The sequence below is a fragment of the Acanthochromis polyacanthus genome, chromosome 18 (assembly GCF_021347895.1).
Source record: "Acanthochromis polyacanthus isolate Apoly-LR-REF ecotype Palm Island chromosome 18, KAUST_Apoly_ChrSc, whole genome shotgun sequence".
Lineage (NCBI taxonomy): Eukaryota > Metazoa > Chordata > Actinopteri > Pomacentridae > Acanthochromis > Acanthochromis polyacanthus.
This window is the reverse complement of record NC_067130.1, coordinates 13,642,916-13,670,270: the sequence shown is the minus strand read 5'-3', so window position 1 is coordinate 13,670,270 and position 27,355 is coordinate 13,642,916. Positions and strand designations below refer to the sequence as shown.

Sequence of the window (27,355 nt, the reverse complement as noted above, 5' to 3'; positions counted from 1 at the left end):
CAGGCAGGTGAACCTCCAGGTCACTGTTGGTTACTGCAGCAGCCAATCACTCTTACAGAGTCCATCCTACCTGGCAGGACATCTAAAAATCCACTTTGGGATTATGGTAGGTGTTTTCTGGAAACCATTGCTGTCTCATATTCCATTACACTGCTATCCTAGAGAGGGCCAAGTCCTGCCAATCATCCCTGGAGAACACATTTTTCCTGATTCTTGAAAATCCTTTGCAGTAAATGCAGCACATTTAATTGTTCACCAAGATCAGACAAACTGTAACAGGGTATGCTGTATTTGTTTCTCCCATTAATAAAGAAGGATGGTCAAAAATAACTCAGAGGAACTGTCTCCAGACAGCACGGTAATCCAGTCTTAACACTATGACCCAAGTCCAGACGTCAAGGCCCGATGAGGAACCAGGGACACTGCCCAACTAACAGCTTTCTACTCCAACCATCAACAACACAGAACTTTAACCAGCAGCCTTCATAATGCTTGGAAGACAGCTTTCAAAATGAATGGCATATTCTTTAATCAATGACCTTTTCTAAAGTAACCACAAGCTATTTTAAACATTTAACCAACATCCACAAAACAAAGATATATAGCTGAAAATATGTGGCCTACTCTTAACTCCCTCTTCACAAAACAGGAGAATGATGTAAGCAAAACCAGCATTCAAAACAACACATTGAAACCTTTTACCACAACAAAGCCAGAGTACGCTGCGTCCTTACTGAGGCAGGGAACGAAAATAGAACTGTACTAGGAGGCACAGAAAGGACAAAGGCAAGTCATAAAACATACCAAAGGACACTTCCTGTCAGTCACCAGAACAACACTGACAATCCTGTGAAGTCAGTAGCACCTGCTTCAAGTGGCACAGCAGACAACTTTGCCTGCGAGCATCTGTTGTCTCTCAGTTTGAATGATCCAAAACATGAACACATTGATGAATAAATTGGCTTTTGGTATGTGGCAAGTTTCTTACTAGAAAGGAGGAAAGATAAGAATGATTCCTATAAAAGGTCTAATCTCTATTTTACCAAGACAAGAACATATCTCAAAATTATGGAGGTCGGACAGGACAAAGCAGAGTCTAAGTAGTCACTGCCAAATAGTAAGCCAGGGGTGCAAACAGAGTTTTAGAGAGGAAGAGGACCAACCTGATGGTCTGGTTGTGTTGTATCCTTTTCTCTATGCAGCTCATCCTTCAGTGCCTAAAAACAGACAGTTAAATGTCATTCAGATGACCATTCAAAGTACTAATAGGACTATTTTACATTGCATACTACTTAGAAGCTAGAAGTAAAGGGGCAATAGTTGTACATTCTCTGAATATGTGTGCAAAACTTGGAAACAACAAACCTAGCATATTTTGTAACTGTAGCTGAGAGTAACTTAGCTACTAAACTCCACATCTTTATGAATATTTCAAATTCACACCTCAAGTTCCTGATCTTTCTTGGCTATGAGATCAGATAACTGTTTAACACAGTCAGCCGATGGAGCATCTGTCTGTTGGTCTCTGCTGCCTCTCTGATGGATCACAGCCTCCTGGTTCTTCAAAGAGATCTTGAGCTGCTCGATGACACTGGTATGAATAAAAGAATATATACATATTGGGAATGTTTACATCTTGATATATTAAAACATGATCAGTGTGTCTCTTTGTTGTGTGTGCTGTCTGTTTAAGTACTTGTCTTTCTCCTGCAGGGCCTGCTGTAGATCTTGGACTGGGTTTGGGGCAGGAACAGGAGAGAGGGTGCCTGGTGGGCTCAGAGCTTGGAGCTGCTTCTCCATGTTTATATTTCTCAGCTTCTCCTGCTCAGCAATGGCAGCCATCTTCCCTACTTCTTGCTCTGCTGTTCGCAGACACTGGAATGAGGCAAAAACATAAACTAAATAACTTCTAAAGCAATAATTGTCCCAGTTGTCCAACCCTGGGCTATACATACAGCATTACTTTATCCTGTAACAGAACATTTTGTTTAGACAAATATTTCCTCTGCAGAATTTGTCCCCTCAACAGAAGTGTACATAAAATGGAAAAGCAATGGTAGTTTAAGTTACATTTAAGTTAAATTAACCACTGACTTTATTAATACAACTATTCAACAAAGAAAGACAGGCAACTGGCATATCATGAGTTTGAGAGCAACCACAGCACTTCAGTAGGGATGAATACTAATATATAGTGCTGAAAAGGAGTTTAGTAAATCAGTTCATTACCTGTGGCACATACACACGTGGACAAAATTGTTGGTACCCCTCAGTTAAAGAAGGAAAAACCCACAATTCTCACTGAAATCACTTGAAACTCACAAAAGTAACAATAAATAAAAATTTATTGAAAATTAAATAATCAAAATCAGCCATCACTTTTGAATTGTTGATTAACATAATTATTTAAAAAAACAAACTAATGAAATAGGGCTGGACAAAAATGATGGTACCCATAACTTAATATTTTGTTGCACAACCTTTTGAGGCAATCACTGCAATTAAACGATTTCTGTATTTGTCAATGAGCGTTCTGCAGCTGTCAACAGGTATTTTGGCCCACTCCTCATGAGCAAACAGCTCCAGTTGTCTCAGGTTTGATGGGTGTCTTCTCCAAATGGCATGTTTCAGCTCCTTCCACATATCTTCAATGGGATTCAGATCTGGGCTCATAGAAGGCCACTTTAGAATAGTCCAACGCTTTTCTCTCAGCCATTCTTGGGTGTTTTTGGCTGTGTGTTTTGGATCGTTGTCCTGTTGGAAGACCCATGACCTGCGACTGAGACCAAGCTTTCTGACACTAGGCAGCACATTTCTCTCCAGAATGCCTTGATAGTCTTCAGATTTCATCGTACCTTGCACACTTTCAAGACACCCTGTGCCAGATGCAGCAAAGCAGCCCCAAAACATTACTGAGCCTCCTCCATGTTTCACCGTAGGGACAGTGTTCTTTTCTTCGTATGCTTGGTTTTTGAGTCTATGAACATAGAGTTGATGTGCCTTACCAAAAAGCTCCAGTTTGGTCTCATCTGTCCAAAGGACATTCTCCCAGAAGCTTTGTGGCTTGTCAACATGCATTTTTGCAAATTCCAGTCTCGCTTTTTTATGAGTTTTTGTCAGCAGTGGTGTCCTCCTTGGTCGTCTCCCATGAAGTCCACTTTGGCTCAAACAACGACGAATGGTGCGATCTGACACTGATGTACCTTGGCCTTGGAGTTCACCTTTAATTTCTTTGGAGGTTGCTCTGGGCTCTTTGGATACAATTCGAACGATCCGTCTCTTCAATTTGTCATCAATTTTCCTCTTGCGGCCACGTCCAGGGAGGTTGGCTCCTGTCCCGTGGGTCTTGAACTTCTGAATAATATGAGCCACTGTTGTCACAGGAACTTCAAGCTGTTTAGAGATGGTCTTATAGCCTTTACCTTTAAGATGTTTGTCTATCATTTTTTTTCGGATGTCCTGGGACAATTCTCTCCTTCGCTTTCTGTTGTCCATGTTCAGAGTGGTACACACCTTTTCACCAAACAGCAGGGTGACTACTTGTCTCCCTTTAAATAGGCAGACTGACTGATTATGAGTTTGGAAACACCTGTGATGTCAATTAAATGACACACCTGAGTTAATCATGTCACTCTGGTCAAATAGTTTTCAATCTTTTATAGAGGTACCATCATTTTTGTCCAGGCCTGTTTCATTAGTTTGTTTTTTTTAAATAATTATGTTAATCAACAATTCAAAAGTAATGGCTGTTTTTGATTATTTAATTTTCAATAAATTTTTATTTATTGTTACTTTTGTGAGTTTCAAGTTATTTCAGTGAGAATTGTGGGTTTTTCCTTCTTTAACTGAGGGGTACCAACAATTTTGTCCACGTGTGTAAGTATTTGAAAAGCAACTTTATAATATTAACTCTAGTTCTCACCTGTTCTAGGTCAGCAATTCTTTTGTTAAATGCATCTCTGAGTGCATCCATTTCCCTTTGAGCTTGCTCTCTCACACGATTGGGTTCTCCTGATTCTCGACCTGCCAGACTCTCCAACGCTTTGCTGAAAGACATTTATAGAAGAAATTAGGTCAGTGTGTGTATAGAGCAAAACTTTGCTGCCGTTTAAAATCTCATAATTGTCTGAGCTATTAAAGTAATTAAAAAAAATAATAAACATGCAACTTTAGCTGGTACTTGACCAGAGAAAGATACATACGATGCAGACACGAGCAGCTCTTGTTTCTCTGCCAGCTCTCTCTTCATGGACTCCAACTCCACCTTCAGCTCAATGTTCTATAAAGAGACAACATTCTAGCAAATTGCATATCTGGAGCAATCGCATAAATAAATGCACACACACACAAAAAAAACAAAGAATACTCTAAAGGCTCTTAGAGGTTGTTGTGACAGCTGCATCATAAATCTGACGCATAAAACATAGTGTGAAAATTCTGGCTAACCCTTCTGGCCACGAGGGTAATTACATTGTTGATGCATCTTTATGACTTAATCTTCACCATTTCTTCTTTCTTTTTTAGACTGTAATCCACGCTCTTTCTTCCTCCTTCTGCCATACTCCTAGGTGCCATAGCCTACTGTCACTACAGCTGCTGGTTGACATGAACACACCAGCTTTAAAACACCAGTCTGCTGTAAAACACTGAAAGACTTACCTGGTGCTGGCAGGCTTAATCAACATTGTGTGAAATTGTTTGACGAGGATTTGAAGGTAACATAAGTTCATCGCATTAGTTTAACATTCTAGCTTAAAGAAACCTCAACGTTTATCTTGGAGTGTGCACATAAAGATAACATTCTTAAATGATACTTCATTTCTCAAATGTAAAAAAGAGACACACTGGTCCAAATGAGACCAGGGAGAGATTCCAAAGTGCTTACATCTGACTCCAAAAGAGCAGTAACAATGAAACGGCAAGATTGCCGTTCTTAGACCATAAATGTGGTATTCTGGTTGAATAAAAGCCAGCTGTTGTTGCTGTTTAGTTGGATCTCATTTAGGACCAATAGGAAACACTGAGTCACATGAAACATGGCACCAATGTGGTATCTTCAATGTAAGATATACAGACTGATGAACATATTAAAGTTAGAACTAAATACAACACCGTTTTGAATATGTCCTCAGTAGAGTCATCGCATTTCTGCTGCATCCGCTCCTCCATGAAGTAAATGCGTAGCTTCAGGTTAAAGTTCTCTTTCTTTAGGGCTGTGATTTGCTGGGGATGAATGTGACACAAAAAATTACACACAGGAAAGTAGTTAAATAAGTAACACTTGTAATGAAAAAGCTACATGCATTAGTCTCATTTAGCCCTAAACTAAACCTATGCATTTCCTTTTCTTCTTTCAAAGGAAAAGAGAACTAGGTTAGAACAAATAATTAGGGTCGGAGAATAACAGCATTTGAGCATTTTATCTGTGGAGAAAAACGGGGTGATGTGTTTACGTGGCAGAAAGGGGCCATGAGTATGGTGATCTCTAAAATGAAGGGAGGCCCTCGTGCTTGTGTGTGTGTTTGAGTGCTTATGTGTGTGAAGTAGACTGTGCATCATTGTGCTCCAGGCTCAGAACAGCATGCATCTGGCAATGGGGGTTGGGTAGACTGTCAGTGGGAGGAGGTAGAAGTCTGAACCCCTCAGTTAACCTCTAATCATGCAACCAGCCAGGCAGCACAATCCCAAAATCTGAACATGCATTCCATTCAAATGCTGAAATATAGGCTTCAGCCCACCTCAGTCCTCCTCCTCATCCTCCTACACACAAACTTCATCACTAAATCTCCATAAATGGTCAGTGTGGCTTGGTTTTAGGCAGACAGAGGATCAGGTTAATACCCTATTTGTTGTGGAAGGGTAAAGTTAACTGCATACCTCATTCCAACAAGGTCAGTGTTTCAATGTATTAATAATTAGGACTTTTAGGAAACAACTTACAATAGGTCACCATCCTCAGTTCACCTACATGTTACATTAAAAATATAAAGTTGACTGCCATCACTCACATTTTCATAGTCCTTCATGGTGAGAGCCTTAATAGGGGACATCGTGTCAGGGAAGGACGGAGCTGCAAGAGAGAAAGTAGTAAATCCTTATTAATTTGAGGCACAACTGCAGTGTAGTATGAGTGGCATAGAGAATCATAAGAACAACTCATGCCTTCTGCTTTCTGATTCATCTTCGCTCTGTTTTGTTTTAAAGAGATGAAGACAAAGAGAAAGGAGTCATGTTTTTCACAGCAGAGGCATTAGAAGTGAAACAGCTTCTGGAGAGCTGCCCTGTTTAGACCAGTTGAAAGTAGCCTCCAGCTGATCATGTAACACTAGTCAACAACACATTTCACAACACTAACTCCTGAGTCACAGTTTGCTGCTGGTTGAAAGGAAGGGCTCCATCAGCCATCACTCTTACGGTATCACTTACTTGTTTATGTACTATTTATGTATACATTTTGAAGATTTTACTTTAATCCCTGTTGCCTTCAATGTATGCTAATGGTTTTGATATAAACACAGATTTAGACCCTAATGGTATTCATCACTTCTAAATCATTACTCCTGTAATTCCTGGATCTTCCTGTGGCCTACTGCCCTGGATTTAACTAAAACCTGAGAGTCTGTTGTAATTTCTACAATCTAAGACTTTGTTGGCTATTTTAGCAGATGCTTTATTTCCCTTTATAGAACAAACCTAAACAGCCTTCAAAATGTAAAAACCACTTCAAAGAAAGATGTTTATTAAACAAATGTTTTCCTTAGTAGTCCAAGGTGAAGCTTTAGGAATGGCACCTAACTTCCATCCATCCATTCTCTATACACCGCTTTCTCCTCACTAGGGTCACGGGGGGGCTGGAGCCTATCCCAGCTGACTCGGGCGAAGGGAGGGGACTCCCTGGACAGGTCGCCAGTCTGTCACAGGGCTACATATACAGACAAACAATCACTCTTGCATTCACACCAGCGGGCAATTTAGGGTAACCAATTAACCTCTGCATATTTTATGCCTTTTATGCCTTTTTTGTATTTCAGTATTTCTCTGACATTAAACAGGTCTTAATGAGAATAATTTTGTACTTCTGTTGAACTACCTAGTCATAATACATTCATTGCGCTTGAGTGTCTATATACATCTGTCCACACAACCGACATGACAAAAAGCCACAGATGCTGACCTATAAATTAGCTGCTTACTGCCTTGCGCGCAGTCCTGTTTATGTTGTTGGCACACAACGAGGGCTCGACAATGAATTAGAAATGGGATTAGCTTATTATCATCATTCAGCTAGTCCCCCGTCACAGCTTTGCAGACAAAACTGTGGGAGGTCACAGCAACGATTCAACAGCAGTTTTAATTAATACACATGGGAGCAAGATAAAGAGCATGAGGAGAATAAAAAAAGTCTTACTGTACCTGTCATGCTGTCTGTGGAATATTCTCCAGCATTTAGGGAGTCTGGCAGTCTGCAGCTGAAGGGAAAATCATTTGTTAGTGAAGCATCCTCGGAGTATTTCTAAAAAGCACATTTACAAGTACTCTTATACTTCTATTATGTTCAACAACAACAAAAAAAAAATCAGATTTTTTTTTTTTAAATTTCAGAAACCAAATCCAGCTCTGCTCTCTATTCTAGCTCACTGTGCACATATACACTGAATATTATGGTTTTTGAAAAACACAAATACATGGTGTTCACGTATTACTCACACTGGCCAGTTCCACTGAGCCCTAAGGACGCTCCATAAATAGCTTAAGAATGACTCTCTGCTTCATTTACATCCACTCTGGCAGTGTGTGTGTGTGTGTGTGTGTGTGGGGGGGGGGGGGGGGGGGGGGGGTGTGACGTGACCATGTGCCAGTGGCAGCCTAGCTCTCATGTTCAGACAGAAGAGAGAAAAACAGAGAAACCCGTGGATGGAGACGCTTTCATTGGTAGACAAGTAGAGTACTGTGGCTCTGATCAGCAAAGCGTCACACAGTGATGGGACAGCGGCGTCACTCTCAGTCACAGTACAATGCACCAAACATCAGCAACACACATCTGGATCACCATGACATTTAATTTCAAGAACTTGGGATACCCTGCCACAAAACAAGTGGGAATACCAACAATTATCCCTTACACATGTGTTAATGCCGTTTGTTAGGAAATTTGATAAATCTGAGTGGAAAATAACTTGCATAAACAAGAACTAATTTGGTTCCAAGCTCATGTTCCTCGACCATGACCTTTGTTTCTAATAATACTAGGTTCAGCATTGTACAACTTCCTCCCATATCTCCACAGTCATGAAACACAGTTCTGCTGTTTTTCTTGTACATCCCCCAGCAAAGGGATTCTACAATTACAGCTTTAAATATGAGCACATCTCATATGGAAATATTAGCATGTTAGGTGTTGTTTGTATACAGCAGTGAATAATGTCTATGGGGGTCAATGGGATTTTCAATGGCTAATGGCGAAAATTTGAGAGCATCGGCGGACAAGAACCGATATTCATGCAGATATCATGTTGTGCTTATTGTTGCATCTGATTAAGTACAAACATCTACATTGTCTCTGTATATTTAAGTAGATCTGCACTTTGACTGCAGTTTATGTGTTTTAGATTTTTAAAAAACATCATCAAAATAGATATCCAGTGGTAAACAAAAAAAAAAAAGCTTTGTATTAAAAAAAGAATAAATTAAACAAAAAATATAAATGAGTGAAATGTTAGTAGGGCTGAATAATTAATCAATTTCAAGTCGAAAGACAATTGATGCAGTTAGCAAATTGCAAAAGCTCATGTTCCATACTCTGCAGCGCCTTTGCCCTACCGTTTAAACTGTCCTGTCAATAGCTCAACAAATTCATGCCATGTGTGACAACGATCGTGCTATTGATGATGTCTCATGTGGTAACGATTCTTCACAAGTTTTAAATCTAGCACACAGCGGATTTTGAACTGAAGCTTCACTTATAAAAAAATTAGCTCACAAATCAAACTGCAATATCTTCCAGAAATTTTGCAGTGCAATATTTTTCACAAATTGTTCAGCTCTGAGCACACTGTGCCATTTCCAACTCACTGTGATGTGCTGTTGTGTACAGATTTACACTGTAGAAAACCACACATCAGCTGTGGTGGATAGTCACTGCCTAATAACTACTGCAGACTGACCCAACATAGCCCTCGTTATCCATCCCCTGTAACTGGCCGATGATCTTAAAATACATCTGAGCAATAATTTGACCTACTGATTGATCTGTCTATAGCAGAGGACAAATTGCATTTTTGTAAACCTGGAATATTGGATATAAAGTTAGATGAGTCAAACAAATATACCCTAAGTACAATGGTTCCACTTTCAAATTTTTTTTCCCAGGGTTTCTGTGATTCTGGGAACTGGGGATATTGCTGCTAGAAATACACTGTAATTATAGCCTCTACAGTATCAGACTGCAACCATAATGACACTGCGTTTCCCCCCATCTTTGTTTTGCTTTGACACCCTGCAGTGCAAACGCTACTAAGTTAACCAACAAAAAGCAACACAACATTGCACATTACAGTGGAGAAAAGAAAATACACTGCCAGCTGAAAATACTCAGCAACCTGACTTTTAGGACAGCTTTTTCAACTTAACAACAACATGCATTTTACAGTGGTCTAACATTAGTTGCTGATAAAGAGTATAAAGTATTAGTTACAGCAGGACCACAGTATTTTTCCATAAAACACTGAAAGTCATTTAAACTGCGTTGACAATTATTACATCACTGAGGTTTCACATGCCAAGCAACCCCTTCCTGTGTTAATGGAGAGGAAGCGCTCTAAAACAGGAGCTGTGATAAGAAACATAAACATGTGAAACAACCGCCATAGAAATCATTTCAAGTGAAAGTCTTTCATAAAGAATATAAGACATTACAACTGGCCCATGGCAGTGTAACAGTTGTAGTTTTGTCAGATCTGCCGTTGTAGTAACCCCTCCAGCACCCAGTGGAAACAATGTAAGAGCTTGTAAACAGTGACTTCCTCTTTTTCTCACTTTGTTCAGCTGCTTCTGACAAACATGAACACAGCACAAGTGGCAACATCACCTACAGTAATTATTAAAAAGGCAACAATAACTGAAGCAACTAACAGTAATCCAGTTATATGTTCAAAACCAAAATAGCAAAGTGAATCAGGTTTCAGAATTACAGGATAAGTAATTCACACCACACATATCAGCTAACATCTTGGATTACTGAGGCACGCTTACCACCTGGATGACTGCTTTACCACAGAACACAGCTGGGCTAGGTCATTTAAAGGGAAACGGACAAGAACACAACACAGACTTAAACACATAAATGCTATAACTAGATTTCCAGTGGAGCAACAAAAAAAAGAAGCACTAAACCAGCTAGATCCAACTAGCACTAACCGGCAAATAATGCACAGTTCACCTACCACAATCACATTCTTCTCGCATGCCAAAGGGAGCAAGCAGGAAAAAAATAAATATAATTTTTAAAAAAAGAAATAAATATAACATGTTAACTTCACATTTTGTAGACAGAGTGCAGGAGACGTCGCTGCAGCAGTCTGAACCCAGTGTCTCACATAATTTCCGCTTTCTTCCACTCTGAATGACAGGTCAAACAACCGACCTACCAATGGCGGCAATATCACAGCAACATCCAATGATCTGGTTATGATTTATAACGGTAATAACTACTTATTGTCGGTAAGTGGCAGGCTTTCTGCATCCATGTTTACATACTCCGCACTTTTCATGGAGGCTAGGTTATGTTTGTGTGTGTGTTTTCTCATTTAAATTTTGTCAGCCATGTCAAACTTACAGTATTACTACACTGCTGTACCAAATTATGTTTAGACAGTCATTTTGCAGATTTTGGTAAAATGACTTTGGAAAACCAAAATGCCGAGCGCTGTCCGTGAATTGTTTCTGCATACAAACAAACAACTACTAATATAGTATGTTACTAGATAGATTGGTTGCACTAGTTTGGTTTTCCCCCAGCAAATACCGAAACCGATATCAAAGACAGCTAGTGCAACGTGATGTTATAAATGTACATGGACACATGATCATCCAAATGTCAGATGTTCTAACATTGCTGCAACCAGAAAATGAAACAAGAGTCAACAACAAGAGTTTGCATGTTCTTAATATTCGACAAGCACCACTGTTGTTGATTTAGCGCAGCAGTCTTTTATTTTTCTTCATAAACAAGAATCATTTCTTACGAAGCCTAACACTATAAAATGTATTATAGATGGAGAATTACTGGTGGCACACCCAAAGAGTCATAATTCAGTAACGTTACACATCTAAAGCATGTCATTTCGAGTGTTTCTGTGTTACACTCATGCCCATGCAGCCGTAACTATATGAAATACTGGTTTCGGATTAGTGCGTTAGCTAAAACATAAAGCAATGCTCTTGCATGCTAGCTTTAGCTCGCTAGCTGTCGTTGACAGTTTTACCTTCCGTTGATATCAACGGGGAGCGTTAGGTCGTCCCCCACGACGGAATCCATTACAGCGGTTCACTTATTGTCTGTTCTCACCCGAAAAATACGACATTTTACCGACTACACGCGGTGGAAACTTCGAAAAGCGGGACGGAATTCAAAATAGTCCAGGCTACCGCCATCATGATATGGTAAACGTCACCATTGTGCACGTTGGAAACTGGTGCTGCGTTTAAGCGCTGTAGGAAATATTTTGAATTTTAGAAGGAAACCCAGCATAGCTACGTTAAAAGGATGAATATGATGATGTAAGGTTTCAGCAACACCAACTATATGCTATGATTATTTAAGCTTTTTCTTATAATCAGTTCACAAACACGCGCAAATTCAAAAATATTGTTTACGACATTGAAATTGGGAATTTTCGAGTAGTTGGAAATGCAGCATATAAACAGGGTGGATACTGAGACAAAGCGATTGGCCAAAGCAAACACTTTGGGGAGGTTCATAAAGGCTCAAAAATATGCACGATGTCAGTTTTAAGAATGATCTCAGTTGACGTCCAGCCAGAACATATGATGCTACCTCTGACTGCACATTATTGAGAAAAAAATAATTTACGAATAGTGCCAAAGAACATGGAGCACATCTGACTCACTGGGCAGTGGGACATTGACATTAACAGGCTCAGACGAATGTATTGATCCAAAAACTCGAGTTTTGCTGCCTTGTTGACATACAGATGGCAGGAGAGCCATAAGTGGGCGGGACAGTTACCAGTCTCATATAGGACACTGACGAGTCGAGGGTTCACATGTAGCTTTCATAAAATACACAGTGGTTAGCATATGTCTGGCTCTTTTCTTGAACACAAAGAGTAGCCAAAAGCCACAGAACACATGCATGTCTTGAGATTTTTCTTAAAAATGCCATTGGAGGAGGAGCATAAAAAAGAAGGGACATTTCAAAGCTTATGAGATGCCACTGCAAAGATCTTCCTTACCCTCTAACCTCAATGTTGGGACTGTTCAAAGCAGCTGTTTGAGGATCTAAGGCCTGAGGTAGCTGCTGAGAAGTTCTGAAATTTACCCAGACAAAGACTCATGCATTGCTATATAAACAAACAAAAAAAAATCTTAAAATCTCTTTCAGGGAATGGCCTGAAGCTGAAACAGATAGCACGTGAGTGTTGGCCTTTCATCAAGATGTTAAGAGCACCCTTCAGCATGATTTGTATGTGTGTGGTGAGGAAGATGGTGGGTGTGTTGCATGATGGCACAGCATAATTAACATTTGCTCCAGTGAGTGGGTTAATTATAACATTTAGCTAAAACGTATATAACAGCTCCCAGTAATCACTACTCTCAGAGCATTTTATTACCCATTTAACTGAGTTCAGGAAAGAGTTGAAGCTCTAACTTCCTTGGTGTAAACAGCTGGACAGTGAATGATCCAGGACACAACAGTGACACCATGTGGAGCAACTTTTAAGTTCAGCCTGGTTAGACAGATTTTTTGTAAAGCCTAACAGTTTCACAAGGGAAGTGATTATTACTGATAATGTTAACCAATATTTTCTTTCTTATTCTTCATGATGCAGCATTTTATTCAACCAAACACACACACACACACACACACACACACACACACACACATATGACTTTGATGTCCTTGGAGGGCACATTGTAGCAAGTTTTTGTTTTTATTACCTAATTCAAGGCTAGATTACCAACCAAGCAATGTGTTCAACTACACCTGTAAAAGCATCAGTTTACTGCATGCCAGTTGGTTTTGATAGTGTGATTAAATCCAGCTTTGTTAACGAATTTGCACAGTGCAAAACTGTAGACTTGGTACAACATGATAAAGTATTATTCCACCACTTACACTGGACTTGGCTTGGAGGCAACAAGGTACGGGCTCACTGCAAACAGAGCAGTAGGTGCAGGGCTAAGTGGAAGTCCAACATTGAGTGCCCTCACAATTTAGTCTGGCCTTGGGATCAAATCATCCTCGACTCTTCCATTGCTTTTTAAGTCTATTTTTAACACAAGCTGTCAGTTGGATTTGGAGGCCTTTGCTCTGGTGTGAATGTCATGAATCAGCCGGTGATGATGTTTGTGTGGCACATTGTGGAAAAAGTTAAACCTGTCTGGGGTCACACAGCAATGTTGACACTAGGTGCCTGTGTAATTATAGACACATTGTGCAACCAGTGACCTTTGCAATCCTTTTGCATCTGTTACCTTTACGCTGCAACGATGTGGATACAGAACAACCATTCTGAGTCAATGTTCAGACCTTTAATCTTAAGATCTTTCATCTACAAAAATGTGAAAATATGTCAGTGATACAGTTGTTAATTGCACTCTATTACACAGGTAAATACTAACTTCTGTTGTAGATCCCTGCATTTCTCTTGATCTGTCTTTATGTGGTTAACTGAAAAAATATTTTGCACAGCTTACCTCACTTTAAGGCTAAACAATGATTGGATTTCATGCCCCAAAATCGTGAATTGAAACAAGGTAATTATAAAATTTCCCTCACTGTACATGGTTTGGGCATGCATGTTGTGGTTCTACTGTCATAAGCTCAGTCTCATTGTGAAATAGCCACACTTTGTACAATATGCAGCACATCTGCCCCGGAGTTTAATCCTCCTGTTGTCTTCACTTATGGGCACCCAAAAAAAACATTGTTTCTTTGTCTGAAAAAAAATCCAAAAAATTCTGCAAAAAAACTCCCAATAGTTCTGAAATTTTGCAAAACCTTCAGGAAGAAAATTCTAATAATCCCTTCGAAGTTTCCCTTAAAAGTTTTATTTTAAAAAAAATCCCCCAAATTTGGCAAGAAAAGTCTTGTAAATATTTTTTAAAAATGAGTAAAAATGTTCCAAAACAAATCCTAAAAATATCTAAAGTGACTGCATATATATCAGTAAAATTTCTAATATTTTCTTCAAGAACATTCACAAAAAATCAACCAAAATCCAGCGTCATTCATCCCATGCTTAAAAATCTAAAATATAGTGAACATTGAAGTTGTGCTCAACCTTCAAAACATAAAATTCAAGTCAAATTGCAATATGTGTCAGAATAATCACAATTAGATATTTCCTGCAAATTGCTCAGCCCTATTTCACATCATGTATTTTATCAAGTCGGTTTGGAGTATTTAAGCCATGCAAATAGGTAAAAAGCAACAATACACACACAAATTGAAAGTATTTATTGAACAAATGGACATTGAACAATGACTAAAGAAGAGACAGATAAAGGATGAAGGCGCCAGAAATGGTCTTGTTCAGAGTTTGTTGACTTGCTGTATTTGGTTGATATTTCCAAACAGGTTTTAATTATAAATTCAATAGAAAATCTTTGCTCCAAGTCCTGTCAAAACGGTGAGGTATTCTTAGCTTGTTTTAACTTCTACAACAGATTTACAAAAAGAGAAAGAAAAAAAATTCACATATTTGCATAATTCTTTAAAACACAAGTTATAGTATAGCACAGTCCTGGTACAGTACATGGTTGATTATCATAGAGGAAAAAAAAAACAACATAACAAAAATTAAAAAAAATAAAAGAATTAACATTGCAATAAATTTGTTCTCTGGAGCCCCAAATTTACACATAAAAAAAAAAAAAATCAATAAACTCCAAGACCAGTTGGGATAACTGATATATAAAGCTGTCAGAAAGAGTAGTATTGCTTCAACCAACAGAAATTTGCTCAGTCGGCAACCACGTTAACACCATTAAATAACATTAAATTAGCAAGAGGGGATCCACTGTATACAGCAAGGTTTACACAATTATACACACTTGTGTCCAGCTACAACAAAGGAATGTTTTATTTAATTAAAACTATCTCCACTAGTTGTGTTTCTAAAAAAATATTACATACAGCTGTGGGGGGGCTTTGTACAGAAAAAAGAAAATTTTATTCTTAGAAATAGTTGTGATTTATTTGGGATGTAAAAGCAGTTTTGAGTTTTTATAGTTATTTCTAAAATATTTTCCCCCAGAATAAGAATCTCTTTAAATAACAGCATTGAACAAATAAACAGATGGCTGACTATTAAGGAATTATGTCGTGTTGGACTGTATATTACCATCATAGTGCATTATGAAGCTATGGTAATATTCTATATGGGCTTTTTATTCGTAAGCAAGCATGCACTATAAACAACAGAATATTTTAGCAAAGTGGTGTAATAACAGCACTATGGTTAGCACCTTAGATAATTTACTTAGCACCATGCATTAGAAGGAGGATGGGACAAAAGATGAAGGTTTTATTTGGATTCCTGCACCCACTTTCCTCTCTCCTGTGGCTCAGTTCTCCCCTAAGGATCGCCTGTACCTGTAGTCTGTCTGCTATATGTGGGACAGGAGAGATTCCAGTCCCATGTGGTGTTGACTAAATAATAACACCTACCCTTCTACTTTTAAATCATAAGTAAGGAACTAATTTCACACTCCACAGTTAGAGGATTTAATAAAACACTATTGAGAACTAGAGCTCCATAGTCGTCGTCTTCCTCCGTCAATTTGACCTCTAATCTCCATCTAATTCTCCTTAATCATCAGTGGCATCCAGTTTTAATAACGTATGAGTAATAAGTTCCGCAATAAGCATTTAACACACCGACTTTCTCCATGTGGACGGCTTGCGTGCGTTAGTTTGTGGCTTCAGTTGTAATTTACTGATGGCTGATGGGCTGCCACTGGTTTTTCCCACATCAGGGAGGAAACTGAAGTCTCCCACTTGGATCACAAGTAAATACAAATGTGACTTCTGCTCAGTTTAAGCATACAAGTCTTCCCCTGGATTAATTCGCCTATACAAGACCATGAGCAGATGAGCACCAAAGGCAAATAAAATGGCACCCCTGAAAAATCCTTCCATATAAGTCTAAAATATCAAATTATCTTCTCAATTTTTCTATTGCACTTAAAGATTATTTCTTTACATAAGATATACATGTATAAAAGTTATTAATACGCATATATATATATATATATATATTTATGTACATTTAACTGATCCCAATTATTTTAATTCTTCTCTTCTGACAAAATTGAATTCCTTGTATTTCCAAAATAGTACACACAGTATACAGACTGTATACAGTTATAAAAATAAGTTACTATAAAGTCCGCTGATTAACTTGGCCTTGGTCTCCCTTTACTCAGCAATGTTCTGGAGAGATTGTGTGGCACAGAGTCTATTTTCTCCAAGCAGGCGTACATGTGGAGATCCTTCTTGAAGAACCTGAAGAAGCTTTCGCCATATTGAGAAGCTATTAGTGCAAGAACTCCCCCTGCTCCTCTTCAGCTCTTCTTCATCCCCCCCCCCCAGCTCCCCATGCTTCCTCCCTCTGTGTCTGCAGTCCAATGGGAGTTTGGCAGAGGAAAGAAGGATCTGTTTGAGGGGGGGGGTTGGCTTTTACTGCTCCGATCTCCACACCTGCATGAATGTGTCTTGCAGGGGTGGTTGTCCATCCGTCCATCCCTCCCTGCTCAGAAGACTCACACTGCCGCCCTCACAGGAAGCACACGGGACCTACTTCTAGATGGTAATGCGAGCCAGGGCTACTTTTTGGGAGGTTGTAGATGTCGACCACAGGGAGCAGGGTGGGGTCCAGGGAGTGGAACACGAAATTAGTCTGGTGCCAGCGCCCATCTTTCATCTAAACACCCAAAACATGAATAACACAATTATGGCAATTTTATGTGTCATGAAAACCTGAAACTCAACAGTGGTATTATCTGAAAGTCAGATGACAGGAGCTTATTCCTACCCAGCAAGAATCCTCCAAGACCTCTGGCTCAAGCTCTCCTCCCACCTCAAACACCTCTCCGCTCCAGGACTTGAATTTCACAGAACCCTGGGTAACCGGCTGATCCTCAGCTGACCTCCACACTGAGACGTTCAGGCAGTGGATGGTGATGTGCTGCACGGCCTCCGAGCTCAGCAGGTGCAGAAAGTTCATCTGGACACGACCAACAGTGATTGTTGGCTGCTCAACCACAGAGAATAGAAGCTGGTTAACAAGTTTGTTTTGTGCTCATGTGGGTGATATTTACAATTTGATAAATATCATAATCATATAGAATGTGCTGTTGTCATTGGGGTCGTTTTTTTTTTTTTATCTTAAATACCTTAGATGCTGTTATTGGTTTCAGACAAGTCTGTCCACCACCAGTAAAGTTGCAGGAGACTTCTATTGTGTCTGATGTGCAACCCAGGTTGGGGTCAATCCAATAAGTGCCTGAAAATGAAAACACACATAGGATCATCAGTTTATCTTTACGTAAAATTGCTCATTCTTTCTGCATGTAGCAAAATGCTTGTGTATCCTCACCATCATTTAACTTCTGTTCACAGCTGTGCAGGTCCCTGCAGATGCGGGCGGGATTGTCACGAGTGCCCAGTGGGTTCTTCAGGCTCTGGATCAGGTTACTGAGGTAGTGGAGGGTCTTAAAGATCTCTGCGCCCTGGTCCAGCATCGGCAGGTCCATCACTGGCTTATTCTGGAGGAAAGACAAAACCAAAAGTTAATCTGCAGAGTTTTCAAGAGATTAAAAAATGTAACAATACAGAGGAATGCTGACTCTACTAACCTCAGCCCTGAGGGAGGTGGGTGAATCAACAAACAAAAGACCATCTTCCCTCTGCAGAAAAATAACATCTTTTAAAATCTTATTCAGTCAGTGCAATTGTATCTGTCTGGATAACACATTATAGCATAAATATTTTATACAACAGGGAAACATAACATGTCTTACAAATGATGCAGGGACACCCGGGGGACCCTATAGAGAATAAAAAACAGTCATCAGACAATGTTTAATGGAACTCAAAAATCACATTTTGTGAAACCTATAAAGTTGGAACACTTACTGGAAGTCCAGGAGGTCCACGAGGTCCAGGAGATCCCTAATATAGAAGAAAAATATCCATGCTGTATCAACTTCTATTCTTCAATCAAGTGTCCACAGTAAGATACCATTGCTTGTAATAACAGAAGAAGAACATGATATAAAAACATACCCTTGGCCCTTGGAATCCCTGTTCAGAGAGACAGAAAACATGTTTTAGACTTGAGTTCCACTTTTCACATTGATGAAACATAAACAAAGTGTAAAGATGCTTAAAATGGACATGGTAAGAGGTGAGGAACACTTACGTTCTCTCCACGATTGCCCTTCTCTCCTCGAGGACCCTGTCAAGGCAATAGACATTACCGTCAGTAGACTGAATAACAACAACATCCCCATGTAACATTGCTCTCATTCGGATATAGGTCACTTTTCCAATAATGTTCCAATAGGAACAAAAGTAGACTTGATGACCCGTAATGTCAGGGATAATTCACATTTATAAGTAGAAGCCACTGTTACTGTTTCATGCTTAAATGTCCACAAATCTCTAACTTTCAAGACGTTCATATAGATCCTGCTGTTGTCTGACACTGCAATTGTTCGATAAACTCAGAGAAAAGACTCCTACAAACAGCTGGAAGCAACAAACTAAACTTGAACTACAAATGTTTTGTCCAAATTTGGAATACATTTGTCATTAAAGAGTCGCATAAATTTGAGCTGTTAAAATCTGTCTTTATGGCAGTCATCTACAATTCGATTTGCAGTAAGGGTGAAATGGTAGTGCAAAGTGACTGATATAGGAGACAAGTTTATTTTACAAAAAATTTGAGGCAACCTAATTTGACCTAAGTACCACCAGAATAAAACCAGACACGGTGGAAGCCTGTTAAGAAAGAGAAAGACTGGCTGACTGTTATGACCTTATATGGTGGCAGAACAGATGAGCTGAATCCTCACAATGGCACAACTCCAATCAGTCGGGATAATTCTCCCTAGAGGGTGGATATGGACTAAAATAGGTGCTAAATATGATGTGGAAAAAGTCTTTCCTAATTTGCTTCACACAACTCAAACTATTGTCTCTTGTGACCATGTATCAGTTAATGCAACAGCAGACGTGCACTGTGTTTAAGGTGATACAGAAATGTGGTGAGGTCCGATCTAGTAAAATTGCCGTTGTGACTTTCATGGAAAACTGAACAGGGTGACCATTGAGATATACAGATGGCACATTCAGATGCTGTCAGATTTAAAGAAAGGAATGCATGTCGAAAGGGAGCGATAAAGGAATGTCAAAGCTCATCTCAAGGATAATACATACTGCACTTCCATTGGGGCCAATTATTCCCACAGGACCAACAACTCCTCCTCTGCCCTTAAAGAGAAAAAAAAATAGAAATATAATGAAACAAAGAACCCAGAACATTTCATCAACATCATCAAGATCATTATTCTTCTTACCATTGAGCCCTGTGGCCCCTTTGGTCCCCGAATGCCCTTTGGACCAAAGTCTCCTGGAGGCCCCTGAACACAGAAGTGATAAATATTTACACACAGTCATCACTCACCTGTTTAAAGCTGTAGCGCTTGATACCAGTTTTGCAAAATGGTCTTTTTACAGTCTAACTCCTATCTCTAACTACATTTATTCCTCACCATGGAACATCTGACATCCACTAACTGTTTCCATATTGAAGGCGGAGTTTCCAGCTGTCCTAACAAATTTTGGCTTTGGGGTCTGTGTTGTGATTTCAATAAAATACAATTGATCTTGACTGCCGCACAACCAAGACACACATGGAATGTGTTTTTGGTACAGGATGGAAATCTTTGCTTCATACTTAAATGCAGAGCGGATGTAACATTAGTGTTTAAAATCATAAACCTATTCTTAAAACTAGTGGTTACCAATGTATCCAGAGGGCATTAAAAGGAACAGATCATGAGCAGGAAGTAAAGAGAAAGTTTGTTGGCTTTCTTACAAGTGTGTTGTTTATAAATGGGATCTTGTGATGGGAGAAAACAGCCTGTAATTTGCGAGAACTTAAGGATAATGTGCTAAAGCTGTCTCAAGGAGCAACTGGCAGTGTTTCTCCTCTGACTAGTCACTAGTGAATGTTGGTGTCTTTGATGTGTGGTATAAAATGCGATATATAGTTATGTAATAATAAAAATGGCATATTTGTGCAAGCAGACATGCAATTAGGAAAGTAAACTGCTCAGAACTGAAACAACTCTCCTTCTAAAAGGGCTTAATCTAACATGTCTATCAAAGACACACCGACTAGACTGCTAAGTTAAAAATTACAGCTTTTGTTGCATGGGTTTGTTGTGGTGATAAACAGTTTTCTACGGCATCTCAGTGATTGCTGCAGACTGCATTTTAACATGTGTGTTGTGATTTGTGGACACACATTTTGAGAGTTTGCGTTGTGTTTGCAATGAACATACCCTTGGTCCAAAAATGCCCAGAATTCCTGGAAAACCTGGTTCCCCGGTATCACCCTGAACAAGAATTTAGTCAGGAATCAGAAAGCATAACATCTCCAAAAGGAAATATATATCAAGAAATCATAAAATGTAAGATCTGATTGGTACATCTCTGCTTATATGTCTGTACTGCATCTGTGGCTGACACTCACAGGCTGCCCTTTTGGCCCTGGATCTCCTCGGGATCCTGGCAGTCCCATTCCACCTTTGAAGCCTCTTTTTCCTGCAGGTCCACTCTGGCCTCGAAGACCCCGCTCACCCTGAATGGACAAAAACAATCTGAGTTTAGCTATGAGTGGAATCATCTTTGAAACCAAATTAGTAGAATGAATATGCACTTCACTTGTTTCGTCTCCTTTGTAACACTGGTAATCTAATTCTCCAGACATGCAACATATTTGAAAGAAACCTGCTTTACTTTACTATAAAGTCAGTGTTTTAGTCACAAAGACCTCCCTCAAGACATATCAATCATAAAGTGACATACAGCTTAAATACAGCCCACAATGCCACACATAATTGCATAGTAGACCAGAGCTGTTTTGGAAGTGTGTCCCTCAGACCAAAGATTCCCCCAAAGCATACATCTCCAGTCTTTTTGAGGACACCTCCTCATGTCAGGAGCATATAAAGACATTACAAGACATAGATCAGATCTACAGTACAATAATACCTCAAAGGGCTGTACACCCTTGGATTTATACCACAAAGATGAAAAAAGAAGTAAAGAAAAGCCACTTTTTCTGGACAATTAGGTCTACAAAAGAGACATGTATATAGAAGCAATGCAGACATATACTAACTCTTATCATAACCATATAATTATTACATAAGTGAATTAATAAAGTTGTTGCTACCTTGTATCCAAGCAGTATTTTTTTTGCTTTAAGTATTGTTTAATGAGGATGCACAAACAAGCACACTATTTTTTCCCTCTTACCTTTGGTCCAAAGACTCCCTGATCTCCTGGAAGTCCTGGAACGCCAGTTTTACCGCGTAAGCCAGCTTTACCAGGAAGACCAGCCTCCCCATCATCACCGTGCTCTCCCTGGATACGTAATGAGAAAGTTAGATGGCAAAGGATATTCCCTTGAATCAGCCACAAAAATGTTTATGTCCTGATAGCAATTCAGCATTAAAATGTCAAAATGAATCTACCCAGCTGTCTGTTTATTACTTTGGGCCAGAGCAGAATGTCTCAACATCTACTGGTCAGACTGACATAAAATTCACTTCATACATTCAAAGATAAACCTTCAAAGTGTAACGACTAGGTGTACCCCGCTATGGACAAACAAGGTATTTTTGCACAACATCCAAGAGTAGAGACAGCAGAGTTATTGAGTTACTGTTTGCCTGTCCCACAAATTAGGAAATAGAACAAATTAATGAACACATGACTACAAAGATTTTCTTGAATGTCTCACCGGCATGCCTTTACTGCCATCTTTTCCTGGAACTCCATCGACCCCCGGTACACCTTCCTGTCCCTCTGGGCCCACCACACCTCTGGGACCAGGAGGACCACCACCACCCTGAGGAGACAAGTGAGCTTATCACACAAGTAGACTGAGCAGAACACAAGTAGACTGATTGCTACAGACTTCTTTTTGTTGCATACTTAACTTGACAATATTAACACACTAGTTATCACTTGTCCATTTAAATCCATCTGTATTTTGTTTGTGCCTTATTTCCAAGTCTATGTGCAAAGAGGACACATTTTCCAGGGCTGAGAGTATGTAAAATTCTTATCTTGTAATGTAACTCTGATAATCAGTGACTCACCTCTAATCCTCTGGTTCCTTTTTGTCCTGACTGGCCTTTTTTGCCTTTCTGACCCTTCACAGAGAAAACAAAGAATTTAAAATGTGCTATAAATCATTTTGCAAGTCATTTTTATTGATTAATACTGTTCTGTACTGAAATCCATGGTTTTCAAAACACTGCTATGCTACTTAGTGAACATTGCCAATACAAGATGCAAAAGATAGCATGGCATTTGTGTTGGCAGGCCAAAATGTGCCAATGCAGCACCGTACTACTGTATTATTGCGTTATATATGAGCTGCTTATAACCACTTTACTTCATGTTTCTTCTAATGTGCAATATCAGCAAAGTGTCTTGCTTTTGAGGAGACCTGCTGATGTTTATGCAAGTCCATGATCAGTGACAAATATAAACAAAATCAGTCAAATGTTGCTCTTTTATCTGACTCACTTAGTATTACACATTATACTTTGAATCAGATATAACTTGTAGTGGTAGAAGAAGTATTTACAAATGTTATTTAAGTAAAAGGAGTATCAATATCATGCAGGAAAATGAAAGTAAATGTTCTAGCTATTGTTCAGCTATTAAAACACTACTTTCTGCATCACAATTGTTCCAGTTCCAAAGAAATGTTCATCACAATGTACCAGCTGACAATGTTAGGGGTATTTATTTACTGAATTTCACCAGCAGTAACTTACTTTCCATCTCCTAAAACATGAACATACTGAGTTGTATGCCCTGATTAAAACCTGAACAACTGGAACACCCGAGGTGATGAAGTAAAGAAAACTAAAAAGGGCTTCATATCAGACTGTAAGTCCTCAAGCATACACACAGAAGCACAATCGTCCTCTACCACACACAGCAAACACGCAAAATGTTTTTGTTTCCACATCCTTACTTGATCTCCTTTGGCCCCTTTGGGTCCTTGCTGCCCTCGAGGTCCAGGTTGTCCCTGAAATCAGCAGATATGTAAATGAGAACATATAAATACAACTTGTTTGAACATGCCTGGTGTTTGTTTGTGTAGACTTAATGACAGAACTGTGTTTGGAAACCACAAATTTTGACACTCACTGGTTGCCCAGGAGCTCCAGGTCTGCCTCGCTCTCCGTCCACACCAATCTGACCCTTAAACACAAGCACAGAATATTAACCTCAAATGCCAAACCCCCACATAAACCATTTTAAAATCATCAGGAATGATGCTACTTACTTTGTATCCTGGATCTCCTGATTCACCTCTCTCTCCTCTGTCACCTGGAGGTCCCTGATAAAACAGCAAATATATGACTAAAGTGCACGTGATCTAAGTTCTGCAACTTTGTGGAAGACAAACAGGGGAATGAGAAAGAAAAGTAAGTCAGGCGTGACTTACTATGTCACCTGGAGGACCTGGAGGACCCTCTACCTTCCCATCATCCCCTTGCTCGCCCTGCAGACACAAATCAGACCAATTAGACGTTTTATGTAAGACAGACAATCCTGATGATTCTGAGCTCCTCAGCTGTAGGAATGTCTCATAAAATGCTACTTATCTAAATGGTGCCGAGGTTTACTGGGGGCAGACTGAGGATCTGACTTAAAGTACAGAGGAAGGAATAAGACATCCATGTTACATGTAAAATGAACCAGGTGTACCTTTTCACCTTTTGGTCCTGGAGACCCTTGGAGGCCTTGTGATCCCTGATGGCCCTGCAAAGAAAGACACCACAGATCATGTTATGTAAAAGGACTATATCGAATAACCACATCAGGCTTGTTTAATTTTTAATGCTGTTCACTCAGATCCCAACACTCACCTCATAACCTGCAATACCAGGTTCCCCTTGTTGACCCATTCGACCAGGAGCTCCCTAAAGAGAACAAATATTGAATCCTCAATCACATCATCTATTAGATCAACAATATGCAAAGAGTTTGTGATTTTAAGGGTTTCTGAAAATATTCACATCCTTATTGTTCCACTCACCACATGTCCAATTGTTCCTCTGGACCCCTTTTGCCCAACAAAACCAGGTGGTCCAGTCTTTCCCACAGTTCCAGTCTCCCCAAGGTGACCTTGTTGACCTTTGGCACCCTGAACAGAGGATAAGTTGAAGAGTACTTAATACCTGTGTAGCAAGTCTGTGTCATTGCTTGTGAGTACTTGTGTTTATTAAAGGTTTCATCTGGTGTCAGAGATCAATAATACCTTAGGTCCTAGCTTTCCTCGTTCCCCAAATTTGCCAGGTTTCCCTTCTGGACCCTATAGTCATTAAAAAAAATATTAAGAAATGACTGAGGAGGTTTGAAAGAGGAGAAAGTCAGTTTATATAAATGTGTCGTGCCGGCTCCTGGGTGGGTGTGGCGGCTTGTGGCCCTCGCTTCCTTGTGGCGCGGCCTGGTCCCCCCTTCGGGGTGGGGCGCCGCATGTGGCTGACCTGTGTTGGGGCTACGGTGCCTGCCGGGGCGCTGCTCTGATCTGCAGCTCCCGGGGGGTTCTTGTGCCGGCTGGGCCAGTTGGTTCGTGTGGGCCCTCCCCGGTCCCTTGCCTCTTGGCTCTGGGGGCCCTCTGCGTCAGTACCGGTGGTCTTGCTACCTGCCTCCCCCACTGCTTTGTCCTCTTGGGCCAGATCCACACCAGAATGCCTCTGATTGTGCACCTCACATTTTTCACACCTCACTGTAAATAGCAACCTTTAGGCACATATAGGGACACAACATTTAGGGCCCCGAGGGCAGGTGGGGGTGGGAACGATGGGCACTGTGGTGGGGCGGGTGGCAGGGCTATACGGCCCTGTCTCCCCCTCATCACCCTCTTGCCTGCCTCCCCTGCTCTCCAATCTTTTTTTTAATGCACCACACACACTCACCTTGGGGCTAGGTCTGGGTTGGCTAACGCCCCCCCAGCCTTCCCACTTTTAATGCACCACATGACACCCAGGGTTACACTACCACGGTGCTGGGATAATGTTTCCCGTTAGGGATCGGGAGACATATTAATAGGAGAATAACGGGTGGGTTTCACCGTTATGGCCTCTCTGGTGGGATCTGGCCCCCATATGGCTTTACGGCTATGGGGCGGCGGGGTGCACCATCATCCGTGTCGCTGTGGCTGGGGGTCCCCGGGGCCGGGGGTCCGGGGCCTGTGGGGGTTCTCCTGCGTGTCCTGCTGGTCCCGGCTGGTGCGGTGACCCTTGTTGGGCTGCGGGATCTGGACTGGCTGTCCTGGTGGGTGCTGTGGCTTTGGCGCGGGCTGGTTGTGTGTGGTGCCTCTATCCTGGTGGGGGGGTTGGTTCGTGTCGCGGGATGTGGGGGCCTTGGGTGTGCTGTGCTCGCCCGGGGGCTGGTGCGGGTGGGTATGCGGGGTGCCCCCCCCATTGGCGTTGCCGGGCCCCACTGCTCTGTCCATTTTTGCCCTCTGGACTCGCATTGGGTCCCGGCTCCGGTTCCCTCCGGCCGGCCTCCGGTGGCGGCCTGCCCCGGTGTTGGGCTGGTTGCCGTCCCTTCGGCGGGGCGCTCTGCCCCTGTGTCTGGCTTCCCGGCTGCTTGGGGCCGTCGGCCCCCCTTGGGGGTGGGGGGTGGGTGGGGTGTGGGTGGGTGGGGTGGTGGGGTGTGGGGGTTTGGTGGGGGCTGGGGCGGGCGGGGTTGGGGTTTGGGTGGCGGGTGGGTCCGCTTGCCCCGGGCTGCCTGGGCCGGTTCCGGCGTGCTGGGGGTGTTGGTAGCTTCGCCCTCTTGTCTTCGGGGTCCGTGTGGTACATGGTGGCCCCGGTTGCTCTCTGGGGGCGCTGCCCCGTGGCTCCTCGGCCTGTGGGGGGGTGCCCTGTCGGCTTGGCACTGCACTGCTGTGATGGCTGTTCTGGGCTTCGGGGTCTTTCACACTTGCATGTGCATGTTTGCTCAGGTCCCACCAGCTCCTGTCGAGTTCCGCTGTTGAGCAGTGATGGGACCCGCCGGAATGTGCTGAGACTCTCTCCAGAGTCTAATCTCAAACTAAACCCTCTCTCCTTTTCTCTAGTATCTTCCTCTAGTATCATCTGGCCTATTCCACTCTATACTAACATGACACCCACAACTATGGTGTTTAGTACTGTCTGGCTAATTATTCTTTCATTTATTTATTTATTTATTGTTTGTTTGGTTTTCTGTTCTCTTGTGTATGTGTTTGCTTTTTTGTCTTATTGATGGGTAATTATTAGTTGGGAATAGCACAACACCTGATATTCTTCAGATGTAATAGCATTGCTTGCTAGACCCTGTCCCTGTCCATCCCCTCTCGTCCTGTCCACCCCTTTGTTTCCCCTCACATCACCACTGAGGTGTAGCACTGCCCTCCCTGGCTCTTAAACAGGGTAATGTAATAAAAAGTGTCAGCTTAGCTTTCAGGGAGGGCTGGTGATGGTCACACGCATGCACCAAATAATAAGATATTTGGCTGCAAGACTAAAATATGCATTAATCTCATAAAGTGTTGACACCCCTTTCATGGAGTTAAACAATGAGAATAAATGCAGACAAAAAGAGAAAAAAAAAAAAAAAAAAAAAAAGTTTATATAAATGTGTGTGCATGAATTTAAGCAGAAATACAGGTGATGTACCCTGACGCCAGTGAGTCCAGGACTTCCAGGCGGGCCTTCCTTTCCCTTTAGTCCAGTTTCACCTTTTTCTCCCTTGTCGCCCTCCTGACCCATGTCGCCTTTATCACCCTGAGCAAATACACAGAACAGCAAGACTTCATTT

At 41.1% G+C, this 27,355-nt stretch overlaps 2 protein-coding genes across 8 annotated transcripts in view; both read right to left on the bottom strand.

The window, feature by feature from the left end:
• cdk5rap2 (CDK5 regulatory subunit associated protein 2) overlaps positions 1-11,686 on the bottom strand; it is a 42,213-nt gene extending 30,527 nt beyond the window's left edge. For 6 of the 7 annotated variants that reach the window (XM_051938500.1, XM_051938507.1, XM_051938504.1 and 3 more), the window contains exons 1-9: positions 11,484-11,686; positions 7,414-7,469; positions 6,009-6,070; positions 5,113-5,223; positions 4,203-4,279; positions 3,923-4,046; positions 1,697-1,875; positions 1,444-1,591; positions 1,164-1,217 (exon numbers count right to left, since the gene is read on the bottom strand). In XM_051938500.1, coding sequence (XP_051794460.1) covers positions 1,164-1,217; positions 1,444-1,591; positions 1,697-1,875; positions 3,923-4,046; positions 4,203-4,279; positions 5,113-5,223; positions 6,009-6,070; positions 7,414-7,469; positions 11,484-11,536 — 864 coding nt within the window. In that variant the 5' untranslated portion in view covers positions 11,537-11,686. Of the gene's footprint in view, positions 1-1,163; positions 1,218-1,443; positions 1,592-1,696; positions 1,876-3,922; positions 4,047-4,202; positions 4,280-5,112; positions 5,224-6,008; positions 6,071-7,413; positions 7,470-7,707; positions 7,794-11,483 lie in introns of those variants that run through there. The other variant, XM_051938506.1, reaches the window with a different exon arrangement.
• A 3,000-nt stretch (positions 11,687-14,686) lies between these two features.
• The window catches only part of col27a1a (collagen, type XXVII, alpha 1a), a 79,559-nt gene continuing 66,890 nt past the window's right edge, over positions 14,687-27,355 (bottom strand). Inside the window, exons 37-61 of the mRNA XM_051938508.1 lie at positions 27,214-27,321; positions 24,828-24,881; positions 24,606-24,713; positions 24,436-24,489; positions 24,275-24,328; positions 24,012-24,068; positions 23,850-23,903; positions 23,711-23,764; positions 23,535-23,588; positions 22,645-22,698; positions 22,284-22,391; positions 21,797-21,904; positions 21,009-21,116; positions 20,818-20,871; positions 19,828-19,890; positions 19,688-19,741; positions 18,669-18,704; positions 18,533-18,550; positions 18,383-18,418; positions 18,268-18,294; positions 18,103-18,153; positions 17,844-18,012; positions 17,641-17,750; positions 17,280-17,498; positions 14,687-17,168 (exon numbers count right to left, since the gene is read on the bottom strand). Of these exons, the coding sequence (XP_051794468.1) occupies positions 17,022-17,168; positions 17,280-17,498; positions 17,641-17,750; positions 17,844-18,012; positions 18,103-18,153; positions 18,268-18,294; positions 18,383-18,418; positions 18,533-18,550; positions 18,669-18,704; positions 19,688-19,741; positions 19,828-19,890; positions 20,818-20,871; positions 21,009-21,116; positions 21,797-21,904; positions 22,284-22,391; positions 22,645-22,698; positions 23,535-23,588; positions 23,711-23,764; positions 23,850-23,903; positions 24,012-24,068; positions 24,275-24,328; positions 24,436-24,489; positions 24,606-24,713; positions 24,828-24,881; positions 27,214-27,321 (1,959 nt within the window). The 3' untranslated portion in view covers positions 14,687-17,021. The remainder of the gene's footprint in view (positions 17,169-17,279; positions 17,499-17,640; positions 17,751-17,843; positions 18,013-18,102; positions 18,154-18,267; positions 18,295-18,382; positions 18,419-18,532; positions 18,551-18,668; positions 18,705-19,687; positions 19,742-19,827; positions 19,891-20,817; positions 20,872-21,008; positions 21,117-21,796; positions 21,905-22,283; positions 22,392-22,644; positions 22,699-23,534; positions 23,589-23,710; positions 23,765-23,849; positions 23,904-24,011; positions 24,069-24,274; positions 24,329-24,435; positions 24,490-24,605; positions 24,714-24,827; positions 24,882-27,213; positions 27,322-27,355) is intronic.